Source organism: Lampris incognitus, chromosome 18 (genome assembly GCF_029633865.1).
Source record: "Lampris incognitus isolate fLamInc1 chromosome 18, fLamInc1.hap2, whole genome shotgun sequence".
Taxonomy (NCBI): Eukaryota; Metazoa; Chordata; class Actinopteri; order Lampriformes; family Lampridae; genus Lampris; species Lampris incognitus.
This window is the reverse complement of record NC_079228.1, coordinates 22,399,772-22,424,489: the sequence shown is the minus strand read 5'-3', so window position 1 is coordinate 22,424,489 and position 24,718 is coordinate 22,399,772. Positions and strand designations below refer to the sequence as shown.

The window sequence follows — 24,718 nt, the reverse complement described above, 5'->3', positions numbered from 1 at the left end:
GATATCGTCAGAAAGCACAGGCCTGCCCTTTGACTCACACTGGCTTTTTCCACTATTTTAAACAAAAGGCTACGGTATTGATTGATGCGGTGTTGTGAGGGAGACCGGACAGAATTTAGAATGGAGTGCTCACTGGGAAAGAAGAACATTAGATGGATGCAAAAAAACACACACGCTCAGTTGTTGCACATTGTAATTTGGGCAATAAAAGTGCTGTTTAATGATCATTATTATTTTTGAATGTGTGAACACGCTGATAAACAGTGTGCATACACTGTGGGAATCAATCCCTCACACACACACACACACACACACATGCATGCATAATGACACTGTACCCCCCCCCCCCCATCTTCCTTGTGAGTTGTCAGGGTAACTAAAAGAGATCTCATGGTGTGAAGGGAAATGATGTTTGGTAAAATGAGATAGATAGAAAGTGCACATACTGTGAATTTAACTCACATTAAAGGTGAGGAGAGATTCGTTTAAAATTGTAAAGTAGATACATATTAGCAATCATTGATTAACAGTGACTACTCTCCCGTGTGTGTGCCTCAGAACAAAAGTTGAAAAGGGAATGAATGAAGCATCTTCAAATTCAGCAGGTGATGTCAGTGCATAGTAATGTGAGTTGTGCGACATCTGTATTCAGTTGGCTCAAATGCTAAGGTTTGACACCCATGCTGCACCTCTGCTGTGAAAGTCTCACTCAGGAGGTTCATTTCTTCTCAGGTCAAGACAGGAAGTAAGACTAGAAGGAAGGATGGGGAAGAAGGATGCCAGTACGACCAAGTTACCAGTCGATCAGTACAGAAAACAGATCGGTAAGTTGGTCTCTCCTCTTTTTTTTTTTCTTTCTTTGGATCCCCCCCCCCCCTTTTTCTTCCAATTGTATCTGGCCAATTACCCCACTCTTCCAAGCTGTCCTGGTTGCTGTTCCACCCGCTCTGCTGATACGGGGAGAGCTGCAGACTACCACATGCCTTCTGCGATACATGTGGAGTCACCAGCTGCTTCTTTTCACCTGACAGTGTAGAGTTTCGCCAGGGGGACGTAGCGCGTGGGAAGCTCACACTATTCCCCCCAAGTTCCCCCTTCCCCCCGAACAGGCGTCCTGACCGACCAGAGGAGGCCCTAGTGCAACAACCAGGACACATACCCACATCTGGCTTCCCACCCGCAGACACAGCCAATTGTGTCTGTAGGGATACCCGAACAAGCCGGAGGTAACACAGGGCTTTGAACCGGCCATCCCCATGTTGGTAGGCAACGGAATAGACCACTACGCTTCCCAGACTCCTGGTCTCTCCTCTTGTACCCCCCTGCAAACTCTTGGCTACATCTTCTTATTAAGAGGCAAAGAAATAGACGATATGCCTGTTTTTAATGGGTGCATGCTGAAGCAGGGTTTTAACCTCTGTTTGTTTTGCTCATACGACCAAAACACAACCAGATGCTTACTGTAGGCTAACTTTCCACAGTTTGAGTAGCTGTTTCCCTGTAGACACAAGTTAGTCTCTGACATCATAAGTCAGACACGATACTGTGCTGCACTGTCCAATTTTGTAATGGTTTCAGATGTGTGTTAGAACGTTTAAACAAACCACTTCATGTTTTGCAGCTTCATCTACAGTACATTGGCAATGCGAAGAATTAGCAGGGCCTCTGTGTGTATTCCTGGAAATATTTCCAGCTTGTATTGGATTGAAGGGCAACTCAAAACAGACCTGCCAGATGAGAGCCACAAGATAAGTAATTATGCTAAGGGAGGGTACAAAAAAAAAAATACCAAAAACCAAAACGGCCCCTTTTGATATCATGTCACAAGCTGTTTTGTCAAAGTTTAGTACCACACTAATCCATGGGTGTTTTGTTTCCTCCATCTTCCCCCTTGCATCACAAAATACTAACTAAACCAATATGGTGGGCATCAATCACAAGTTCGGTCCCCTTTAGCAAGCCAGCTGTGGTTGCTCGAAGATCACGGCCTGGATCATATTTTTTGTTTTTAATTATTTATTTAATTATTTATTTTTGTTTTGTTTTCCTCTTGTGAAGGGAAAACAAAGAGTTTGCCAGTGGCAAAGCTAGAAAATTGTCGAGAACTGCAACTGAAACGAGCACAAAGGAAAGCAATGTTTTCCTTAGGGCTGGGCAATATGGCCTAAAAATAAAATCCCTGATTTTTTTTTCACACCACATCCAATTCACAATTTTTTTCTTCAAAACAAAAGGCAAAGGAATTAATAAGTTATATTTTTATTTTAGCAAAAATATTAACAAATATCTCTCCACCGGGATCCCTTCTCATATGGGAGACTATGGGAAAGTGATTCTGCTAATGTTACCTGCCCCCCCCCCCTTTTCACCCTAGTTGTATCCGGCCAATTATCCCACTCTTGTGAGCCGTCCCGGTCGGTGCTCCGCCCCCTCTGCCGATCTGAGGAGGGCTGCAGACTACCACATGCCTCCTCCGATACATGTGGAGTCGCCAGCGGTTTCTTTTCACTTTATAGTGAGGAGTTTCACCAGGGGGACGTAGCGCATGGGAGGATCACGCTATTCCCCCCAGTTCCCCCTCCCCCCTGAACAGACACCCCGACCAATCAGAGGAGGCGCTAGTGCAGCGACCAGGACACATACCCACATCTGACTTCCCACCTGCAGATACAGCCACTTGTATCTGTAGGGACACCCAACCAAGCCGGAGGTAACACGGGGATTCGAACCGGCGATCCTCATGTTGGTAGGCAACGGAATAGACTGCCACATCCGGGTGGCGGGATGGTCTGTTCCTGCTTGTTACCTGCTTTTTAGCGGGTGTTTTAGGGCTGTCTTATGCAACTCGCAGTAACTAACACTTTTCTCCCACTTGGGTGCGTGCCTCTGTTTGAGATGCTGGAATGAATTAGCCGTGCCGCTGCCTTCAGCTGCCACAGACTTTAGACAAACTGAGGTCAGATGCTGGAAACCCGAACCACTTCCAGACGACTGAGGAGACAGTGCCTTTTTTGGGAACGACCGCTTCACATTTCTTTATGCATGCTGTCATGTTGACCCATGTCTGAAGAGAACTTGGGGGTGGGGGGTGTTACTATGGGGTTGGAGGTGGGGGTGTTACAATGAACTACGGGAGCCGGGAAGTGGTGGCTGTTTCATACCGTAATTACCTGTTAGAATAAAAATCGATTTTCATTTTTAAACATCGTCCCAAACCATAAATTTGAATTAATTGATCAAATCGATTTATCACCCAGCTCTAGTGTTCCTCTCAGACCTGGAGCCTTTGCTTTAAACGCCAAGGCACCGACATATTGTGTACTTGTAATAAGGTTTGGTGGTACCGTGGTCTTTTAAAAATGCGGGAATTAGTGCACTGTTGTAGATCAATGCTAAAGAATTAGAATTCTGGGCAGCGAAGTTACCTGGGGATGTTTATTTCCATGTTATTTGTATGCAGTGAAAATGGGTGACATTGTCAAACTGACACCAATAGCAATATTTGTCTTGCTCAAGCACATGATTGCCTATTGAGTAATTTCTATCTTGTTTACTCTACCAAACTAAAAAGGGCTTGAGTCACATAAAGGCACACAACAGTTGCATGTCTTCTCCCATTGTGACTGTAAAATAGGATTATTTAGCCCACAGATATCCCTTAACTGCCAGCCATTGTGTAAAACGCTGCAGGTTCACCAAATAAGAGACGAGACATAACAAGCTCATCTCCCACTGCCCATCCCCTACCAGAGCTGTGGATTATCGCTCTTCAGTCTCCCTCCTCTCAACCCCGTCAGTGTTTTCTCCCTCTCCACATCTCATCAATTCAAAAACGTGTAACACAGGGGTCAGGGACACTTAAGTCTTCTGTTTTTCTGCCTAGCACACCCTCCATCTCACTGTTTTTTTTCCACTTGTGTATGAAAAGAATGGCTGTCAAGCAACTACAGCGAGCTGCTGTTAAACAGCGAAAGGGAGATGACCAGAGAGAGAAATAAAGGGAGGAAGCAACGAGGAAAACGGTGTTTTCAAAAATAGCATGGGGCCATGTCTACCGAGAGAAATAATGGACCACACATAGACTCGGATACAATTGCTGTTCCGTCAAGAGTTTGGTAATACACCAATCAGCCAAAACATTAAAACCACTTGCTTAATATTGTGGAGGTCTGTCTAGGGCCCCCAAAACAGCTCTGACCTGTTGAGGCATGGACTCCACAAGACCTCTGAAGGTGTCCTCTGGTATCAGGCACCAAGACGTTAGCAGCAGATCCTTAAAGTCCTTTAACTTGTGAGGTGGGGCCTCCATGGATTGGACTTGTTTTTCCAGCACATCCCACAGATGCTCGATCGGATTGAAATCTGGTGAATTTGGAGGCCAAGGCAACACCTTAAGCTCTTTGTCATATTCTTCAAATTATTCCTGAACAATTTTGCAGTGTGGCACGTAGCACCTACCTAAACATTGTTGCAGACCAAGTATACCTCTTCATGGCAACGGTATTCCCTGATGTCAGTGGCTTCTTTCAGTAGGCTAATGCACCCTGCCAAAGTAACATCCACATGAATGCCAGCACCCAAGGTTTCCCAGCAGAACATTGTCCAGAGCATCACACTGCCTGTGCCGGCTTCCCTTCTTCCCATAGTGCATCCTGGTGCCATCTCTTCCCAGGTAAATGATGCACATGCACCCAGCCATCCACATGATGTACAAGAAAATGTGATTCATCAGACGAGGCCACCTTCTTCCATTGCTCCATGGTCCAGAACTGATGCTCACATGGCCATTGTAGGAACTTTTGGTGGTGGACAGGGGTCATCATGGACACTCTGACTGGTCTGCGTCTACACAGCCCCCATACGCAGCAGGGTGTGGTGCACTGTGTTGTGACACCTGTCTATCATAGCCAGCATTAACTTTTTCAGCAATTTGAGCTACAATAATTCTTCTGTGGGATCGGACCAGATGGGCGCCCATGACCCTGTCACCGGTTCATCGGGTATCCTTCCTTGGACCACTTTGGTAGATACTGACCATTGCATATTGGGAACAACCCACAAGACCTGCTGTTTTGGAGATGCTCTGACCCAGTCGTATAGCCATCACAATTTGGCCCTTGCCAAAGATGCCCAAATCTTTATGCTAGCCCATTTTTTCTGCTTCCAACACATCAACTTCAAGAATGGACTGTTCACTTGCTGCCTAATATATCCTATCCCTTGACAGGTACCATTGTAATGAGATAATGTTATTCACTTACCTGTCAATGGATTTAATGTTTTGGCTGATTGGTGTATACCAACATCAGTATCATGGTATGAGTCTTGATATCGTTGAGGATTTTTGCAATGGTGATTTGGTGCTATAACTTAAATATGTCATTCTGGTCTTAAAGGCTGCATAACAGTAAAGTGAGACAATTTTCCAAGTGAAATAAACAAATTAACACCTCTACCTGCTTGGTTATTATACTGAGATCATTTCTCAAAAATTTCTTCTAATGGAAGCACCAATAATCATCCACAAAATATCATCACATTAGCAATATTTGGTTATTCGTTTAAAAAAAGATATTTAATTTTGTAAATATTGGCCATCCCTAGATCAGTTAAAGATGAAAGTCAGGATAGAGGCGGACTCGGCATAAGGGAAAATGAATCTTGTTTCGCATGCCATGACAAATATTCTGGTGTTTTGAGTAAAAGCAAGCTCTACATCAAATTTGCAAGATATTAGGGTGAAACAGAATTGACATTGTCTGTGAAAATCTTGGAAGATGTTTTCAAAAACAGGCAAATCTAAATAGAAGATTTCGATAAGTTTGGACTTGAGTGTTGACAGTATCTAACAAAGGGGATGAGCGATCCACATTAGTGTACTGAAGTGTCCCACCAGTAATCTACAAAACCTTGGAACAGGGATTTGTGTTTCAAGTAAATCACAATCAATGTGACAATATTATATACTTTTGCAATTTACCTGGAGATAAAGACAGGTGAGCTTTGGCATGTTGCATGATGTGAGATCAAGTCCGACTGCTGCAACTGCCACTTCGAATTGAGGATTAGATTGATTTAATAGAAGAGGGTTACTAAGTATTGCCATCAACCAAAGAAGATCATAGCTGTAGTGTTACTCATCTTGACTTTTTTTCTTTTTTTTTTTACACACCAAAGTGGCAGCATGGTGGTGCAGTGGTTAGCATGGTCGCCTCACAGCAAGAAGGTCCTGGGTTCGAGCCCCGGGGTAGTCCAACCTTGGGGGTCCAGGTCGCCCTCTGTGTGGAGTTTGCATATTCTCCCCGTGTCTGCGTGGGTTTCCTCCGGGTGCTCCAGTTTCCTCCCACAGTCTAAAGACATTGTAGGTCAGATGAATCGGCCATACTAAATTGTCCCTAGGTGTGAATATGTGTGTGTCGGCCCTGTGATGGACTGGCGGCCTGTCCAGGGTGTCTCCCCACCTGCCGCCCAATGACTGCTGGGATAGGCTCCTGCGACCCAGAGTAAGGATAAGCGGTTTGGATAATGAATGAATGAATGAATTATCTCAAAGTCTAATCAAACTCTGAATCCGATTTTCGAGCTGTAGACATGTCTACATGCCTCCCACTTGATGAAACCTAATGTAATTTCTACATAGGCAGAAATAACCTCACCAAACCACTTTTAATGACTCACCCTGACTGGTGAGCCACTAGCAGAGTTGCGAGGTAGTTTGACGTCAGCGTGCAAAAACTCAAGCATGAAAAACAGAAGAAACTGTCAGGTGCAGCTCCACACACGCCTGGGTTCCACCCCACAAATTTCACATTTTTATATATATATATATATATATATATATGCATTATATGAGGTACACACTTGGTGGAGACGAGCAGAACTCATGCATAACATCAGCCTTTAATTTATAGACCTGTCGCTGTGCCATGCCTGGCTGCTTACCTGAGGAGACGGCCACTTCGATTATGCAATAATAATAATAATACTTTATTTGTATAACACCTTGTTTTAACAGTTACAAAGTGCTTCACCATAAAAATGGCTAAAACACCAAAAACAGAAAGAAAATGAAAAAAAACAAAGGCAATGATAAGTAAAAGAAGCATGAAACAGGAAAAACTAGACTGCGACTGATCAGAGAGCTGTTGAAAATATAAAAAAAACCCTTTATTATTGGGATACGCTGAAACAAAGACAACTGTTCAGCTCATTAGTACCTTAACCATGTGGATCCGGTGTATTGTTCTCTGGGTGTGCAGCATAATCATCAAAACGTCGAGTTTTTAGAGTGGAATTATTCATGACAAGATTTTCTTAGAATAGCTTCTTTTCTTTTTTTTTTTACACTTTTTGAACAATATTCAGTTGAATTGTAGAGTAAGTGACCAAGGCTGACTCCTGCATTTTATCTTCCTCTAGACGCACAGACAGACACTTTATTATTTGTTATTGTACATACACACAACAGAATTTGTTTTCTGCATTTAACCCATCCTATTGTATAGGAGCAGTGGGTAGCACCTGGGGACCAACTCCAGTTCTTTTTCCTATTGCCTTGCTCAGGGGCACAGGCAGTAGTATTAACTCTAACATGCATGTCTTTAATGGTGGGAGGAAACTCATGCAGACAATGGGAGAGCATGCAAACTCCACATAGAAAGGACCTGGAACGGCCTGGGGTTCGACCCCAGGACCCTCTTGCTGTGAGGCAACAGTGCTAACAACTGGGCAACCGTGCAGCTATGGAAAAGGGAATAGACGTCGATATTGGTCCTTTTTAGGTTCCTATTTTAAATGTTAATATAGAACATTTACAGCTGACATATTCAAGACAAAACTGGAAAAAAGAAATAACCCGTCTGTTGTAGTAAACATCATGTTGAGCCAAACTGTGTCACACATGTGTTGTCTGGGGCTCCTCCTCGGTCACCTCCCTCGTTCCCTGATGTGATGCGTGCGACGAGGCACAAATGACTCCCGTGCATCTGGTGTTGGCCCCTCCAGTTCCTCCAGCCCTGCACCGTGGCAGATGCTGGCGATCCGCACCATGTGGTCAGTGACTTGCTTGGCCGCTGAGCAAGACACGGATACAGAGGCAAAACACTGGGAACTGTCGGACACGCTGTCAACGAGTTGCCCTTGCTTGTCCCGTGGCTCTCGGGGAGGACAGTGCTGCGGGGCTGTCCCTCCAAATCACCCCCCAATCGCTCTGCATTTTGTGCGTACGCGGGACCGCTGCTGAAACCAAAGTGCAGTACCAGTATCAGCATGAGGAAACACTTGATACCCATTTTATCTACTCACAGTGCTGATTGATCAGTTCTTTCATTGGCTTAGAACTCACAAGTAAAACAGTCAAATGGGGGATATTTTGTGTTGGAGAAAAACCTGGTCCTCTAAATTCAACCCTCTGGATGGATTTGGCATGATTGGAAAAGTGCACTTACAAGACTTAAAGCGAGCTAGATTTCCGAGTCTAATCAGATAAGCTACGTTTTCCCCAGGAAAGTGTACTGGTTTCAACATCAACAGTACACTAAAGCTACCTCTCAGGAACTAGTCTCAAGTTTTTTGTTTTAAAATTTTTTTTAATATGGCTAAGGTGCAGTGGTTAGCGCAGTCGCCTCACAGCAAGAAGGTCCTGGGCTCTCCCGGCGGTAGTCCAATCTTGGGGGTCATCCCAGGCCACTCTCTGTGTGGAGTTCACATATATTCCCCGTGTCTGCGTGGGTTTCCTCCCCTAGTCCAAAGACATGTGGGTCAGGTGAACTGGCCACATACTAAATTGTCCCTAGGTGTGAATGCGTGTGTGTCGGCCCTGTGATGGACTGGCGGCCTGTCCAGGGTGTCTCCCCGCCTGCCGCCCAATGACTGCTGGCATAGGCTCCAGCATCCCTACGACCCTGAGAGCAGGATAAACAGTTTGGATCATGGATGGATGGATGGAAGAGTGCTTTCTCAATCTTTGCAACCATTTCTGTTACCAAACAGCATTAGATTACTGAATATTGCATAATGTAATATCATGATAGTGTTTGGATCTTTTTGCATTATAATTTCTTGATGGAACTGTGAGAGTAACATAAAACTTGGTACACAGAAACGGAAACGGGTGTGAGTAGTATGTGCAAGACATAGGCAACTTCTACCTTCGTATGCATTTCCCTATTTTGTCATTGTTTTCCATCAGACAATCTACATCTTTTAAAAGCCTAATCCGTCTCCTCTGGCTCCACAAATCACATACCTGTTCTGTTCGTCCTTTGTCATGTGCACAGACCAACACACATATGTGGCTAATATTAGCATGTGTCTCCCTGTCTTGTAACGCAAAATCGAATAAGAAAATTCCTCATTGCTCTTGATTATCTTTATTAAATGCCATTTGTAGATGGAAAAAATGACAACTGGCTAAAAACATGAAACATGCTTCCAAACAGATTGAAGTGAGTGGGATTGAGAGGGCCACATGTGGGTTTCTTTTCTTTCCGCTCGTTCTTTTGACGTGAAATCAGCGATGACTTCAGTGAACGGCATGCTCAGGGGAGCATCTCAGCAGGCGCTCCAGGCTGCCTGACAAGGGGTAATGTTCCTCAGACACGGCTTTGTTGTTACTGTACAGGAGGACAGTGATGCCTTTTCAGTGTGGGAGGCAGAGGCGGGTGGTGGTGGGATGGGAGGGCTGCATGGAGCTGCAGGTAGATAGATAATGGGTGACAGTCTCTGCAGTGCCGATGCAGCAGGGAGAAACAGCAGCAACTAATAGGAGTGCTCTTAAGTCCAATATAATAACACTGAGGTGCGAGTGTGTGTGCATGCATGCATGTATACGTGCATAGTATATGTGTTTGTGCACAGTAATGTGTGGCTCCTGACCCATACAAGCAAACACACTGTGGGAGAAAAATAGTGTGAGGCTTTAAGAAGTAAGAGCGCTGTAGTACAACGACGTTGTAATGCCTTTACACAGCCCGGTGTAATTCTCTGGCATTTCTCCTCCCCATCAGTAATTCCTACTCCTACTTGGTGCAAATTATTTTGATTTTGCTGCAAGTAACTATTGATTCCTAGCAGATGGTCATGGGTGTACCACACTGCAATGAATGCACAGAAGCACAGGCTCTGCATGTTGACTCGGGAACAGGATTAGTCTCACTTTCCTACACACAACAGCAGCAGAAGAGAAAAGAGACAACGATAAACAGCACAGCTCTTTGCCGCGGAAGTGTTTTGTTAGGAACATCGTGAACGTACAGATTTTACATTTACTCACCCTATTATGTCGCTTTTCAAACAAGTGCGTTGTTTAAGTAAATGTGTTTTTTATCTTTTTAAGGGAAATGACGAGGGGCCCTGGAAACCGAATAGCTGTCAAGTTTCTTAGGCTCATTTCCGTCTCTGTGGCGTCGTTTGGGATGCGCCGTTTTCTGATCCAGAACCTAATTTTCCGAGTCTATTTCTCTCTTGGCTGTGCCGTATCTTTTCAAGGCATGCAGCAAGAAGAAACCCTGTGGGATTCGGATGTGGGGGGGAAAGATGGCCGTGGAGAGGAAGGCCCGTGCCAGCTTTAAGCCCGCTTGGTTCTTGACTGTGTAATGTGTTCTTACATCTGAGCAGTATTTAATCACCGATCAATATCAAAATTGGAAATGTTATTTTCAACTCGTAACAAGCGCATTTCTATGTAGTTTTGAAATTCCAGTGCAACAAATGTCATGTTTTTTCATGGACTTGCAAAATTCAGTTGTCAGAATGCACTAAAGTGTAATTAGATGTGCGCTCCAAGTCGCTGGTTGGAGCAGCGTTGTCGGTTGCCAGTAAAGCTGGGATTGTTTCGACTGCACACGTTACACGGAAGATAGGATAAATCAAGGCCCCTCTTGGTTTAGATATTTTTCATCTCTGTTTTTCACTATTTAAAATGAATTCAGCAAATAGATGTTGTTTCCCTCCCTCCTCTCCCCTCCCCTCCCCTCCCCAGTCCGTCACATGGGATTCTGGGTCTTTCATATGGACTCCTGTAGTCTTACGTTATCACAGTCAACCATTGCAGTCTGAAAATCCCCTGCACCAATTCTGCGAATGGCGACCTGAGGCGCCCTCCACTCAATTTTTCCCCCTCTCCACTTTCTGACAAGTGGAGGAGACATCCAGTGGCCCTCCTAATGAATTCCCACTAGCTCTCTGCCTGCTACCCGCAACACGCTCCCCATTTCTATTACCTAGCCACCGAGTCAAAGGAGGAGGTGGAGGAGGAGAGTGGTAGCAGGAAGCATGGAGGTGGAGGCGGAGAGAGTGAGAAACCGGGGAGAGGAGAGAGGATGCATGATGGAGAGTGAGAGAAAAAGAGTGTGTGTGTGTGTTACTAAGACAGAGCAACATCTTTAGGCCAAGCTAATGGTCTTCTGCTCTGTCCTTCCTGGTTGTCCCCAGAAGCAGCTCCATATGTATGGCTGAGGAGAGGAGAGCCTCTGTTCCCCAGGGGACATGCGGCCTTAGTGCCAAGCAGCTCTATCTATCTGTCTGAGGGCGCAGGAACAGTGTGGAGAGACACACACAAACACACACCTTCTCTTCCACTCCTCTCTGACTCACTAATTTTTCAGTCGTTTTCCCTCCCTCGCCATTCTCGACTGATAAGGACACTTTCCTCCCCTCCCTCGCATCCCTCCCTTCTTCTGTCCCTTGCTCATTCTTTATATGTAAATGAGGCTTAATTGGCTGGGAGTAACAACTTGAAGTGGACCCCGCATGTCACATCAGCAACTCCGAGAAAACCTTGAGGCTGACCCAGAGCTCTGTGACACGTGACGTGTGTGTGTGCGCGCGCACACACACACACTCACACACACACACACACACATACTGTTCAGCAAGCTGTTGCCTTTCCACCCTATTGTTAGCAAAGTCCTTTTTCCTGCAGTGTGTTTGTTTCTAATTAGACCGAGACAGTCTGGTCGCCTCTTGTGTGTCACACACACACACACACACAAACACACACCCCTACATGCTGTGCCAGCTGGCCAGTTTGCCTGCAAGATACACCCTTGAGAGGTGAGTCCACAGGAAGGAAGCCAAGCACAGGTGAGCCCCTGTGCAGCCCAGGCTGGAAAGGTACCCAACATTGTGTATGCATGTGCAGAGTGTCGGCTCTCGACACATTTTAATGCGAGGTAAAAACCCCTGTTCCCTGATCCATCGGGTTATATTGCTCCTTTTTATTTTGTTTTTATCCACATTGACTTGGCCACATAAAAAGATGGACATATCCTAATTCATGGGGCTGCTCAGGTGGTCTTTCTGTTGCTTTGTCATTGCTTTGTCAGCATGAGAAGTATAATCCTTACCCTGACCCATCACAATACGAGAGATGGGTTAACTCTCATGAATACTTCTGCAGCAAGCACAGACAGGGTCCGACTCGTACACCTGCAAATGCAATGAGAGGGCTCAATGCCTGGAAGCTCAAACCAGCCCTTCAGAGATGACCCAAGTCTCATGCATTGCAAATATCAAACCGCAACTTGGTTGATGAGTTGAAATAAAGTCAAATCATAACGAATGCTTGGAGCTGGATCCAGGTGTGGAATTCAAGGCCGTATTAATGTTATGCTTGATATTTTCTTACCATTAGCTGTCTATGAGTAATTAATTAATCATAAATTAATGTCAATATCTGTTTTTTATTTTGGAGTGCAAGAGATTTTTCCAGCTTGTTAAGGCCTCTACACCGTACACGAACCACATAAACACTATTGCACATAAAAGATAGAAGTATATTGAAAAAAAAATTGTTCCAAGCCCCCTTTGGCAGACATCCCAATTTCAGGCAGGCAGGCAGGATTTCTTCAACTCTAACAAACTGATCACAGACTGCTACTACGTTTCCTCAGGGATGGAGGAATCGAGCCGCTCTCGGGTTTGTGTCAGTGACAAATGTGTGCAGCTTTGACGGTTTCTGTGTACTTTATTTATTTAGAAACGACAGATATCGTTGCGGTTCTTTCATCTCGAAACTGCATTTATTTTCTCTCCGCCAGGTAAGCAAGACTACAAAAAGACCAAGTTTGCACTAAAGGCCACGCGGCTGAAGGCTGAGGCCAAGAAAAGTGGCACTGGAATCAGGGTGAGATGGAATTAGTCTTTTTCTCTGTCTCTCACTCCACCTTTAATGTCAACTTGTTTCTGTCTTCTTTTTTCTTCTTTTTTCATTATGCTTGCCTACCCATCTGAAAACCAATTTTCTTCACAGTTGTTTGTGTGTCTGCAACCATGCCCAGGTATACGTCTCACTAGATCTGTAATTTACCCCCCATCCACCCACCCCCCACCCCCGGACCCCAAACTGACTTGCACAATCTCCTTAGGTATGAATGTTTATCTCTTTGGATGACATATGTGAAGTCGGTGTCAAGAATTATACCTGGAACTATATGACTGAAAACATTTCTGCTACCATCTTGACTACTTACTACTACTACTACTACTTTCGGCTGCTCCCGTTAGGGGTTGCCACAGTGGATCATCCGTTTCTATCTCTTCCTGTCCTCTGCATCTTCCTCTGTCACGCCGGCCACCTGCATGTCCTCCCTCACCACATCCATAAACCTCCTCTTTAGCCTTCCTCTTTTCCTCTTCCCTGGCGGCTCCATATTCAACATCCTTCTCCCAGTATACCCATCATCTCTCCTCTGCATGTGTTCATATCTCTGGTCTTTGAGCGCCACGTAAGTGGGGTCAAGAGTCCTCCATAGGACCGTGTTGACAGTACTCTACCCTGATTGAGGAAAACAAAGGACCTATAACTCACGACCACTCGAGATAAATTGAATTCCTCGGAGGGAATAAAGTTTGCATCTTCCAGGTGGTGGGAAAGAGAGCGGGGGGGGGCTGAGGAGAGATGAGAGTAGTGCAAGAGAAGGGCTGAGAGAGCCAGGGCACATGCTTTTCATTGCAGTTGAAGGTACATGGTACGTTTTATTTGTATATGGATAATAAACTTGAGAAAGAGAGCGCAGTGATGGAGATAAGTCAGGAAAAGGGGAAAAAGGTGTAGATGGCACTAGCGAATGAGAGACTAGGATTTTACCAGTGTAGAAAAGTGCTGGTTTCTCTCCTCTCCCCATCCTCTCTCTCTCCTTCTATCGCTTTCTCTCTCTACTTTCCCCTGTAAGGGGCGAGGAGTGTCTTTATTTTGTCACAGAGCAGTGAATAGGGGCTGTTGTGCAGGCAAGATGGATGACTCTGTGTTTATCACTTGGCTGTGTGCTGCGCTGCTATTTATGCATTGCCTCACACGGGCAGGCTTACTAATAAACGTTTTACTTTTGAACATTTTTATCATATATAGTGAGGGAGTCAACAAGCCCCCGTTCCTATGAAACGATGATAAACTCACGTCAGGAACAGCTCTCTCTTCTGGAAGAGGGAGCGCGGGAATTCACTGCTATAGTTCTCGAGATCCATTTTTCCAATTTGAGGGCCGACAAAAGCAGTTTTGAGATGATCCGCGACTGTGTGGATGAAGAGTTAGGAAGTAGAGAAACTTAATTATGGGGTTATGTCACATTCGTGTGTCATATTCAAGGCTCTGTTTACGGCGTAACGAAACCCCCCCTAAGCTGTGCATGTTGTTCAATCTTCCAATTGTCCCACGGTACAGAAAAAGATGAAGGAACGGTTAATATGCTAATTTTTACAGTATTGCTTTTTTCTTTTTGGGAGGGGGGTTCAGCTCACCTAAATCACATTTCTTTTTCAATTTTTTTTTATTTTTTTTACAATTTTGGGCACCGTTCTCAAATATCAAAGATTAAACACTCGGGTTTAAATGGTCCGGTTTTAAAATATGCGTTACTTAGACACGCAAGGCCTCATTAAGCAGATCTTTAATCCAATTAGATTAGTCCATATCTTGAAATATTGATATTGCTCATGAATAATTCAGGTTTTTCACGCCCAAGACGAGAAGAATTTTCAGAGGTTGGATTAAAAATACCTCTGGGAAAAGGATATTAAACTCACTTAGACCTCTCAGCCCTGGGTTTCGATTGAAATTCAGTCAAAATGTAATGGATATTTGGTCACGCTTGCTTTCCCCAGCCGAGTCCTCTTAACGATGTGTAAAGCTGTGATTTTTTTTTTTACACAGCTCTTTGACGACAGAAGACAGTCTCTTTGCCATCTTTTTGGAGCTTGGAGTGACAGAGGCATCCGTCGAGGCTGTTGCCCAGTTTTTGATCCGGCCATGTTGCTATGTGACGGAGAGAAAGAGGAGGGCTCTCTTTTCTTATCCTCTCTTTTCACTCCCCCCCCCCCCTCCTCTGCTCTCTTGTCTCTCTGCTCTCTTCTCCCTCCCTTTCCATCACCATGTGTTTGCGGTCGGGGAGATCCTGGTCTCAGATGCAGCTGGTATCTCGGAGGGGCCAAGCAGACGGGCGGGCGCCGAGAATCTGGCAGTGGGCAGGGGCAGGCTGTCCCGCGGCTAGCCTGGTGTCAGGGGCAAGCTGGTGATGCTGGCAAGAGGAGTAGATGGAGCGAGAGAGAGAGAGGGCACTGATGTTCACAGAACAGTGATCAGTTAGTGTGCCTCATAAAATGTTGACCGGGGAAGTGGTGTGGTTGCCGGCCACCTGCTGTATGTGTGTGTTTGTGTGTGCTTATACGCACTTCTGAGGCACATGCATGATTATGGAGGTAATTTGTGCATGTGTACGTGCACGTGCACGCATGTTTTCCCTCCAGCTCCTTCTGGCAGCGGATGGCATGGGGTCAGTACAGCAGAGAGGGAGAAACTGGCAGGGAGTCTGTTGTTCTCCTTTCAGAGAAGAAGTGCCATCAAAGTAGCTCTACAACACTAGTTTGCAGCGAAAGACACAAGCCTGCTGCCTGGTCTAATTGGCACTCTAGCCTTCTGTTCAGTTCACCACTGTTTTCCCTCGGTCTCATTTAGCCACCGAGCCTAGAAAAGTTGAGAAAAACGCTTATGGAACTGGCAGACGATGGAGGCTGCAGATAGCGACTCTGGGCATTCACCAGCTGTCATTAGCAAATGTATGTCCGGAGGTGAGTACGACTAGATGGAGGAGGAGTCATTTTTCGTTGCCAGTCATTGTTTTGAGTGCAACTTGAAAAACTCAATCAAGTGATCGCTTCATTCCTTCATCGTTCCTCCTGAACATTCTTAATAGCCTGAGAGGCATATCAGCTAGACTTCTTAATAGCCTGAGAGACAGATCAGCTAGACTTCTTAATAGCCTGAGAGGAATATCAGCTAGAACGCCGTTCAACTTTGACTCACACTCTCTTGCCCTGTATTACATTTCACATTTCAGTCATAAAAGTGGTTGCTTTTCTACCTTGTCTTTCCAGAATATAAACGTATTACAAAGAGCAATAGTCATTGGAATACCAGCTTATTGGCTGATAAAGGGATCATGCAGTAACAAACACCTTTCTAGTGATTAGAAAGATGCCCTGCTGAAGGCTTGGATCCAGACCATGGTGGGTCTGTTTAAATCTGCCTGTGCCATCCGGTTGGATCTGTTATATATGCTGGCTCTTAGGTTTTATAGCACTAAGTCACACCTCTAACTTGTTTATGAGTGATGACAGATAGTGAAGACAGTATGGGAACCTGTAGCTTTTATGGGCTTCTCATACATCTAATGTACTGTAAGCCGCCACTTAGGCAATGTAGCTTGCCGATGTGGCGCAACAAATACACAACGTGGGCTTGACCGGGCAGCACCACGACTGCCCTGTCCTCCATGATTATTCTACTTTAATGGAGTTTTTGCTTGATTGAAATTTTTTGTTTTGTTTTTTTTAATTTTCTCCCCTTTTTCTCCCCAATTATACCTGGCCAGTCACCCCGCTCTTTAAGCCGTTCCAGTCGCTGCTGCGGTCGCAACGGAATAGACTGCCATGCTACCCGGATGCCCTTTAATTGAATATTTTGAGACTCAAGATGAGAGAGGGCTATGACATGAAGACCGGACAGGGACTCCTAACCGACCTGAACATATGTACACCACTGTCCTGTAGCACTCCATGTGCCTGTATTGATCGAACTATTTTACATTATTTTCCAGACTTTTGAGGGTTTGGGTTGTCTTCCCCTGAGTTTGCACTAGGTCTCTCTACAGCATGTTGCCAACTTTGTTTAAACATGGCAGTATTAAGGAAGGTTTTTTTAGGTTTAGCTGCACACCTGAGCTTTCTTTGGTCTCGTAAGTAAAGGTTTGAGAAGGGCCAGTGAACGGCTTAGTTGTTAAGCATGTACCTGAGTCTTGGTTTGATCCCTGTTAGGTAACCCTGTGATTTGCAAGGTAGGGAGTATAATATCCGGAGGCTGCAATGACTACAGGGTATGATGTGATAGTGAATGGTTGAGCTGGAAATGTGAGAATATTAAATGGCTGAAAAGGAGAATGGAAGTCCTAGGCAGTTCCTGCATGCAACCGTGTCAAGATGGAACGTGCCACTTATTCCTCCAGCAGTCAAATGAAAAATTAACTGTCCACTTGCTTTTACCAGTCATACAGTATGACCCCAGGAGGATGGCTGGTTGTGTGTCAGTGGTCTGTAAAGTCAACCAAGCATGTTTGCAAACTGCAGCTGAAAGACACAAGTGTTACAGTTGTTGTGGGTGTGTTTTTGACATCCACAAGCAGCCGCAAAACACACAACACACCGAATTCTTCCTTATTTAACATGCAAGCACAAACAGACAGATGGACGCACGCGGGCACACACACACACACACACACACACACACACACACACACACACAAACAAATCAAGAGGGAAAACAAAAGGCAGGCCAGATGAGGAGACGTCTGCTGTGCTGTGGCACGATGCCAGGGCGACAGAGACCAAGCTCCCAGCATGCTGAGCGTGCCGCAGCTGCCTGCAATGCTGAGAGTCCCATGATGATGATGATGATGATGATGTGCTTGGGTTCCATCCAGAGATCTCCATCAGAATGTGGGGAGAGAGAGGCGTGTGTGTGTGTGCGCGCGTGTGTACGGCTGTGTAAGTGCGTGCACACGTGTCTGGTTTGCTTGTGTGCGTGTGTCCATTCGGGTAAATGCACATGAATTTAATTGTGAGACAAAGCAAGAGTCAACACAGTAGGCCACTCTCCTCAAAACACAATGATCTCAATCAGGTGCAGGTGCACCACGACACAAGCGCTTTCACCAAAAAACGCTCTCCAGCTTGTAGTCGCTATCCCCAGCTGTTCTTTCCCTCTGACTCGCAGATGCCCCTAAACGGAGACTTACAGCATGGAGAGAGAGAAAATTCTGGAGTGAATTTTCATACGTCCTCCTGCTTCAATGGCGATGTAACAAAACGCTCACCCACGACAAACAGCGGAGACTTAACGGCGCAACACTTTCTTTGCCACGTTGTTGACATAACTACAAATGCTTCTTTAGTCATGTTTTTCAAAGCTGCGAGAGAACACAAGGGAAGAGAAAACAATCAGAAGAGGGGAAAAAAAAACAATCAAGCCTTGGTGATTTGATAACAATTCTTTTCTTTTTTTTTCTTCTTTTTTTTTTCTCTGAGGCCTGGGTGAAATAGAAAAGTAAATCAAGCGGTTGGAGCCTGGCGGTTAATATATGAAACTAAAGTGCATGAAATTTAAAAGTTTTCCAATTAAGCAGGGACTTTAAGCTGTTTGGAGGCTGCCGGGAAGTAGATAAATGTGGGTTGAGGCTAATGAAGACCAATGCCGCTGATGACTAGGCGCTACAGCTTGTACACAGATAGCTGCAGACATCGCAGTGCCTTTTAATAGCCCCCCTCCACCTCATCATCTGGGAGGAATTATTATTAGCCCCCCCTGTGTTTCGTGCAGAGCCCTATCTCTCACTTGTTTTCTCTTATTCTTTGTTAACTCTCGTTTTTCATTCTTTGCCCCCCCCGCTCTCTCTCTCTCTTTCTTTCTCTCTCTCTCTTTTTTTCACTGTAATTTGGCTCGTGGCTTGAATGCGCAGTCTTGTCTGTATGCCATGAGTATTGCAATTATGGAAATGATGTTTTCTCACCTTGCCAGCTTTTTTTTTTTTTTCATATAGCTTGTGCAACACTTTTCTTGGTCTTGTTGCTCTTCTGTTGCTGGTTACACCTAATCCACCTCAGCCCGTCAAATGCTAACGCAATTCGAATTTCCTGGGTCGAAAACATGGAAAATGCTCCCTTTTCCATACTTTTTCACGAGTTTTGTGGAATTCAGCGATTGGAGCATACTATGCATTGTTCTGCAGCAAACATGAGATTATGAAGATGTGTATAGAAATGGGAAGCATATGTTAGAGATTAAATTGTTGCTGCAGATTCAGGATCAGAATCGTGGCCTGGTTAGCATATAAAACCGTTTGCCGTGTTCAAATCAAATATTTCCTTTGGAGTAATCTCCAATATGAAAGTGCTCGGCTCTGCTTTTTAAAGCTCTCAAAGCCCTCCAGTGTTGATTAGAAAGTTTGCTGCTAATGAGTTCTCTTGACAAAGAGTAACTGGCATTGTTCAATACTCAGAGTGGCCCTAATGAAACTCCAGCTGATGAAGACTGTAATTGTATGAGTGTCATGTAATGAACGAGCGCTACAAATACTCATTTTCAAGTTGAATGCCACTCTTCTGGAAAGCCTCCAGTTCGTTCAGCAATTACAGCAATAGAACTTAAAAAAAATTAGGCCGTTTTGTTGAAGAAAGTTGAACTTCTCAGAAGCAGCAGGAGTGCTGCAGGTTTGGTTTCCTTGTTTGCAGAAATAATTAGCAAGAGGGCATTTGATTGCATTACTGCAGTTGATCACATTTAATCAACTGCGATTCATTTTGGGGGCAGTCTTCTCTTGAACCTTGTCTGCATGAGTTACAGTTAAAAAGCTGAAACAAGAGGGCGTCTGGGTGTTGTGGCGGTCTATTCCGTTGCCTACCAACATGGGGATCGCTGCTTTGAATCCCCGTGTTACCCCCGGCTTGGTTGGGCATCCCTACAGACACAATTCGCCGTGTCTGCGGGTGGTAAGCCGGATGTGGGTATGTGTCCTGGTCGCTGCACTGGCGCCTCCTCTGGTCAGTTGGAGTGCTTGTATGAGGCTCTCATGCGACTGACCTTGAATGGTTTCCTGTCCTGGTTGGAAGAAACCTCACAGGAATGACATGGTTCACCTGAATGAGACACTGAAGACCATTGACAGCCTTGGGAAAGAAGTCTCACAACATGCTTTGAAGGAGGTCCTCGAGAACAGCTCTTGTACACGCATCATGGATCTATTTGAAGTCTACCGTGAGTTCCTTAGAGGTGGAAACGGCAGCCTCTCAAACTTCTGGATGTCCTATTTGGACATGGTTGAAATCTTGTTGGGGCTCATCCGAGCATCCAGAGAGGGAGACTGGATGCTACACTTGGCTAGCATTCGAGCAATGATCCCATGGTGCTTTGCTTATGACAGGATGAATTATGCACGCTACCTCCCCTACTACTACGCCCAGATGTCTGAGCTGCCCATCACACACCCAGATGTGTACACAGAATTCATGGAAGGAGGCTTCTCAGTCCAACTGGGCTCCACCAATCCCTTTGGCCGAATCCCTGTTGACCAAGCTATAGAAGAAACGGTGAACAAAGACACCCAAACAGCTGGAGGGACAAAGGGATTCAGCTTGAAGCCAGGAGCTGTGACCAAATATTATCTCACAGCTGAGTATAGAAGCATGTACCTCAGACAGCTGAGAGACCTGACAGGTCAAGGCAGGTGCAAATGGTCTCATCCAGATCTACAGAGTCCAAGGATCAAGAGAGATGAAGCAGATGTCCAGTCTCTCATGGACCTTATGGAGAATAACTGGCTCAATCCTATGTCCCCTGATGAGATTGATTTGGTTAGCCTCTCCACTGGCAACATGGCTCCACCTGATGTGACCATAGATCTCTTGAGAGCTCTTGAGAAAGGAGAAGAGGCCTACCAAGCATTCCAGCAAACAAGGTTAGATGCAGACCCACCACCTGTGAAATTCCACGACAAGATGACCAAGCAAAGTCTGAAAACATCCTCCAATGTCAGCACAAAACAAGCTCATGGAAAGAAAGCACAGGATGTGGTTCTGAAGGCAGATAGAAACCTTTTCAGTCACATGATCCTGGTGGCTGAAAGCAGGAAGGTGAATCTGAAGGATGTCCTTGCCTACCCATTGGGCCCACTACCATGGGCACTGGCAAATGCTGATGGGTCCTTACGAAAAACAAACAAGGCTGCACTTGCCAGAGAGCTTGAAAAGAATGTATCTCCTGCAGAAGACATCCCAATCCCATCTACTTCCATCATTGATGGGATGAGCCTGGTCCAAAAAATGAATGGCAACAACAAAACCTTTGCACAGGTGGCAGAGCCAGCCTTGACCCAGGTCCTCCATGAGGGAGCACAGAGTGGGAGGATTGATGTTGTTTTTGATGTCTATCACCAGACTTCGATCAAAGATGCTGAACGACTGAACCGGGGTGGAGACATCACTCTCCAGTACAAGAATCTTGCAGGGGGACACCACGTCCAGCAGTGGAGAAAATTTCTGTGCAGTTCCTCCAACAAGACCAGTCTCATCAAGTTTCTGGTGGAAGAGTGGAAACTCCCACGATACAGAGCTATGCTGCATGGCAAGGTGTTGTACATGACCTGTGAGGAAACCTGCTACAAGTTGACAGAAGATGGGTGTGAGGAAGCAGCAGAACTGCACTCCACACATGAAGAAGCTGACACCCGTCTGCTCCTGCATGCATTGCATGCAGCAAATGCGGGCTCAAAGTCAGTTATCATCACAGCTGAGGACACTGATGTCATGGTGCTTTGTCTTGGCTTCCAGAAGGACATCACCTGTCCCATCTACCAGAAGTGTGGGACTCAGAACCGCACACGGTTTGTCGACATCACCAAACTGGCAAGTTCACTTGGAGACAGCATCTGTGACAGCCTAATTGGCTTACATGCCTTCACAGGCTGCGACACTGTCAGTGCATTCGCTGGTCGAGGGAAGCTGAATGCCCTGAAGATAGTGAGAAAGCACACTTCCTGCCAACAGACTTTTAGTCAACTGGGACAGACATGGAATGTGAGTGATGAGCTGTTCCAGAAAATTGAGCAGTTCACCTGTCGGATGTATGTTGCTAATAGCAGCACTGCTGAGGTGAACAAACTGCGTTACCAGCTCTTCTGCACCAAAAGGGGAGAGGTTGAGTCCAGCCAGCTGCCACCATGTAGAGACTGTCTCTTTATGCATGTTCAACGAGCCAACTATCAGGCAGCAATATGGAAGTGCTGTCTGCAGGCTAACCCTGTGGTGCCAAGCCCTACTGAGTATGGATGGACAGACGATGAAGGCAAGCTGGCCATTTACTGGATGCGCTCCCCACCTGCACCAGATGTGGTCTTGGAAATGCTAACATGCAAGTGTGTGCATTCATGCAAAATGCCAAGCTGCATGTGCCTGTCAAATGGACTTCCATGCACAGACATGTGCAGGTTACAGACCTGCAGTAACCAAAAACAGCAGGATGGTCCAGAACTGGACCTTGAACTTGGGGAGTCAGATGATGAGAGAAACGAGCAGTTTGATGAATGACAGTGTGATGATTCTGATGGTATTACTGTGGTAGTAGTCTATTGATGCACAGGATGTTGATTCTGGACTTGGTTACCCAGAGCTTGATAACAATAATGTAACCATATTCACATATACCCATTACCCTACCCATTACCATTACATATACCCACTAATGATATGGGATTACATGTATCATTGACTAAGTATATATAAATGTCAATGTTGTTTAAAATATTAAAATAGTTCATTACCTCACTATGGTATTCCTTTTTATCATGTATTTTGATTGTGTATTTAAACAAATGTATAGAGACCAGTTTGTGACCTAACTGGCTTTGGTCTAGTTCTCATTTAAGGCTCACAATCACCTCACACAATGAAATAGTATGGGTATATTATACATTTCCTGAATCTTTACAGTCCTGTGAGTATTCCAGTTTTTGTGTTTTGTGTCCCTGATATTCCTAGATGCCACAGGGCTAAAAGAAAGTATATAGTTTAGGCGAAAATTGCAGAAAGATGTGTGTTATTGACGGGTTGAAGAGCTCAAGTGACCTCTATATTTGTGAGAAATATCCACAACAGGGCTTGAATGAAACCTAAGAAGGTCCCCTTTAAAATGATACCAAAGACAATATTATAGAACATTGAAAAATGTCCTGACCATGAGGCTAAACCAGGATATGCACCAGCGTCTAAAATGCAATTTAGTTTAGCGGGTGGTTAACTTCATGAGCTGATAACTGTGATACAGCTGCCACTCAGGAATGGTTATCATACCAAAATATCATCTACAGACATGGATCCTTTCAAAAATTATAAGTAAGTTTTGCCACCTTGAGTGTACCGAAATATCGTCTGGCCCATGGACTAAATAGCGTGATCCTCCCACGCGCTACGTCCCCCTGGTGAAGAAGCGGCTGGCGACTCCACATGTATCGGCGGAACCATGTGGTAGTCTGCAGCCCTCCCTGGATTGGCAGAGGGGGTGGAGCAGCGACCGGGACGGCTTGGAAGAGTCAGGTAATTGGCCAGGTACAATTGAAGAGAAAAACGGGGAGGGGTAGCTGAAACCATGTAAATGATTGACTTTTCCTTGCCTGGTATCTGCACCATCTACAACAGTCTTGCAGGGGATACTGAGGTGAGCCTGTAGTTAAGATGAACCATGCTGCCTTGTCTTAGAAACTCAACAAAAAGATATTAATTTCACACCTAACCAATGTGTCCCATCAATTTAGGACTATCTAGATGAGAATAAAGATATGATCCAAAGGCATTTTAAGTGACAAACTAATGATTTCAGCTATTTGTTATTGGGGCAGATCAAACCAACTTTTCTCGTGCAAATAATTTCTTATCCTCACAGTTTCAATTTTCAGTCAACCAACTTGACTAGTTCAAGTGCAGAGAAAATACCTCTTTTACCAAAAAAAAAAAAGCACCTTCCTTGACTTCATGACAGAGATGTGCAATACTTTGCTGAAATCCATGAATTTTCACGGGTCCTCTTTAAACTAATTTGTGCTTCACCGATTTTCCTGATAAAGCAATTACTGAATAAAAGGCCAGGACATCAAATTTAGCATTGTTGTTTTTTGTTTTCCTCAGGACGTGTTTCTGGTCATTGCAGCTGTCCTCCTCTTCCTGCTCTGTATCTATGCCTTTTTCTACCTCAACCTGAGCACCGAGCTCAACCTGGATGTGGATCTGGACTAACATGAGGTGGACGTTGTGACAACGGCCATTCCACACTTCTAGAGATAAGAGTGGGATGGAGGTTGGTGGGTCGCAGCACACAAATGACCCTGCCGATGACTGTGATGAACTGCCGCTGCAGGGGAATCATCACAATGCATCGATCAACTTAAGTCTAAAGCCATTTTTGAGATTCTGAATAATTTGTATCTGGAGATATATTTAATTTGTTCCTTCCCTTCATGTCTGTCAGTGAATTTTGGCCCAATGGCGGTATGATGCTCCGGCCGAGGTGTGTTATAATTTGAACCTGATGTTTCTTTTAAGATGGTTTGGACCCCATAATGGCTGATGAGCTTTTTTTCTAGTACAAGAGCAATGGCATCTGCTGTATTCATGAAGCTGAGCA

General features: G+C 45.0%; 1 protein-coding gene across 2 annotated transcripts in view; it reads left to right on the top strand.

Moving 5' to 3' along the window:
* Positions 1–24,348, top strand: part of triqk (triple QxxK/R motif containing) — a 38,958-nt gene extending 14,610 nt beyond the window's left edge. For both annotated transcript variants that reach the window (XM_056298952.1, XM_056298951.1), the window contains exons 2-4: positions 733–824; positions 13,041–13,126; positions 24,223–24,348. In XM_056298952.1, the coding sequence (XP_056154927.1) occupies positions 764–824; positions 13,041–13,126; positions 24,223–24,330 (255 nt within the window). In that variant the 5' untranslated portion in view covers positions 733–763 and the 3' untranslated portion in view covers positions 24,331–24,348. The remainder of the gene's footprint in view (positions 1–732; positions 825–13,040; positions 13,127–24,222) is intronic.
* The last annotated feature ends 370 nt before the right edge of the window (positions 24,349–24,718 follow it).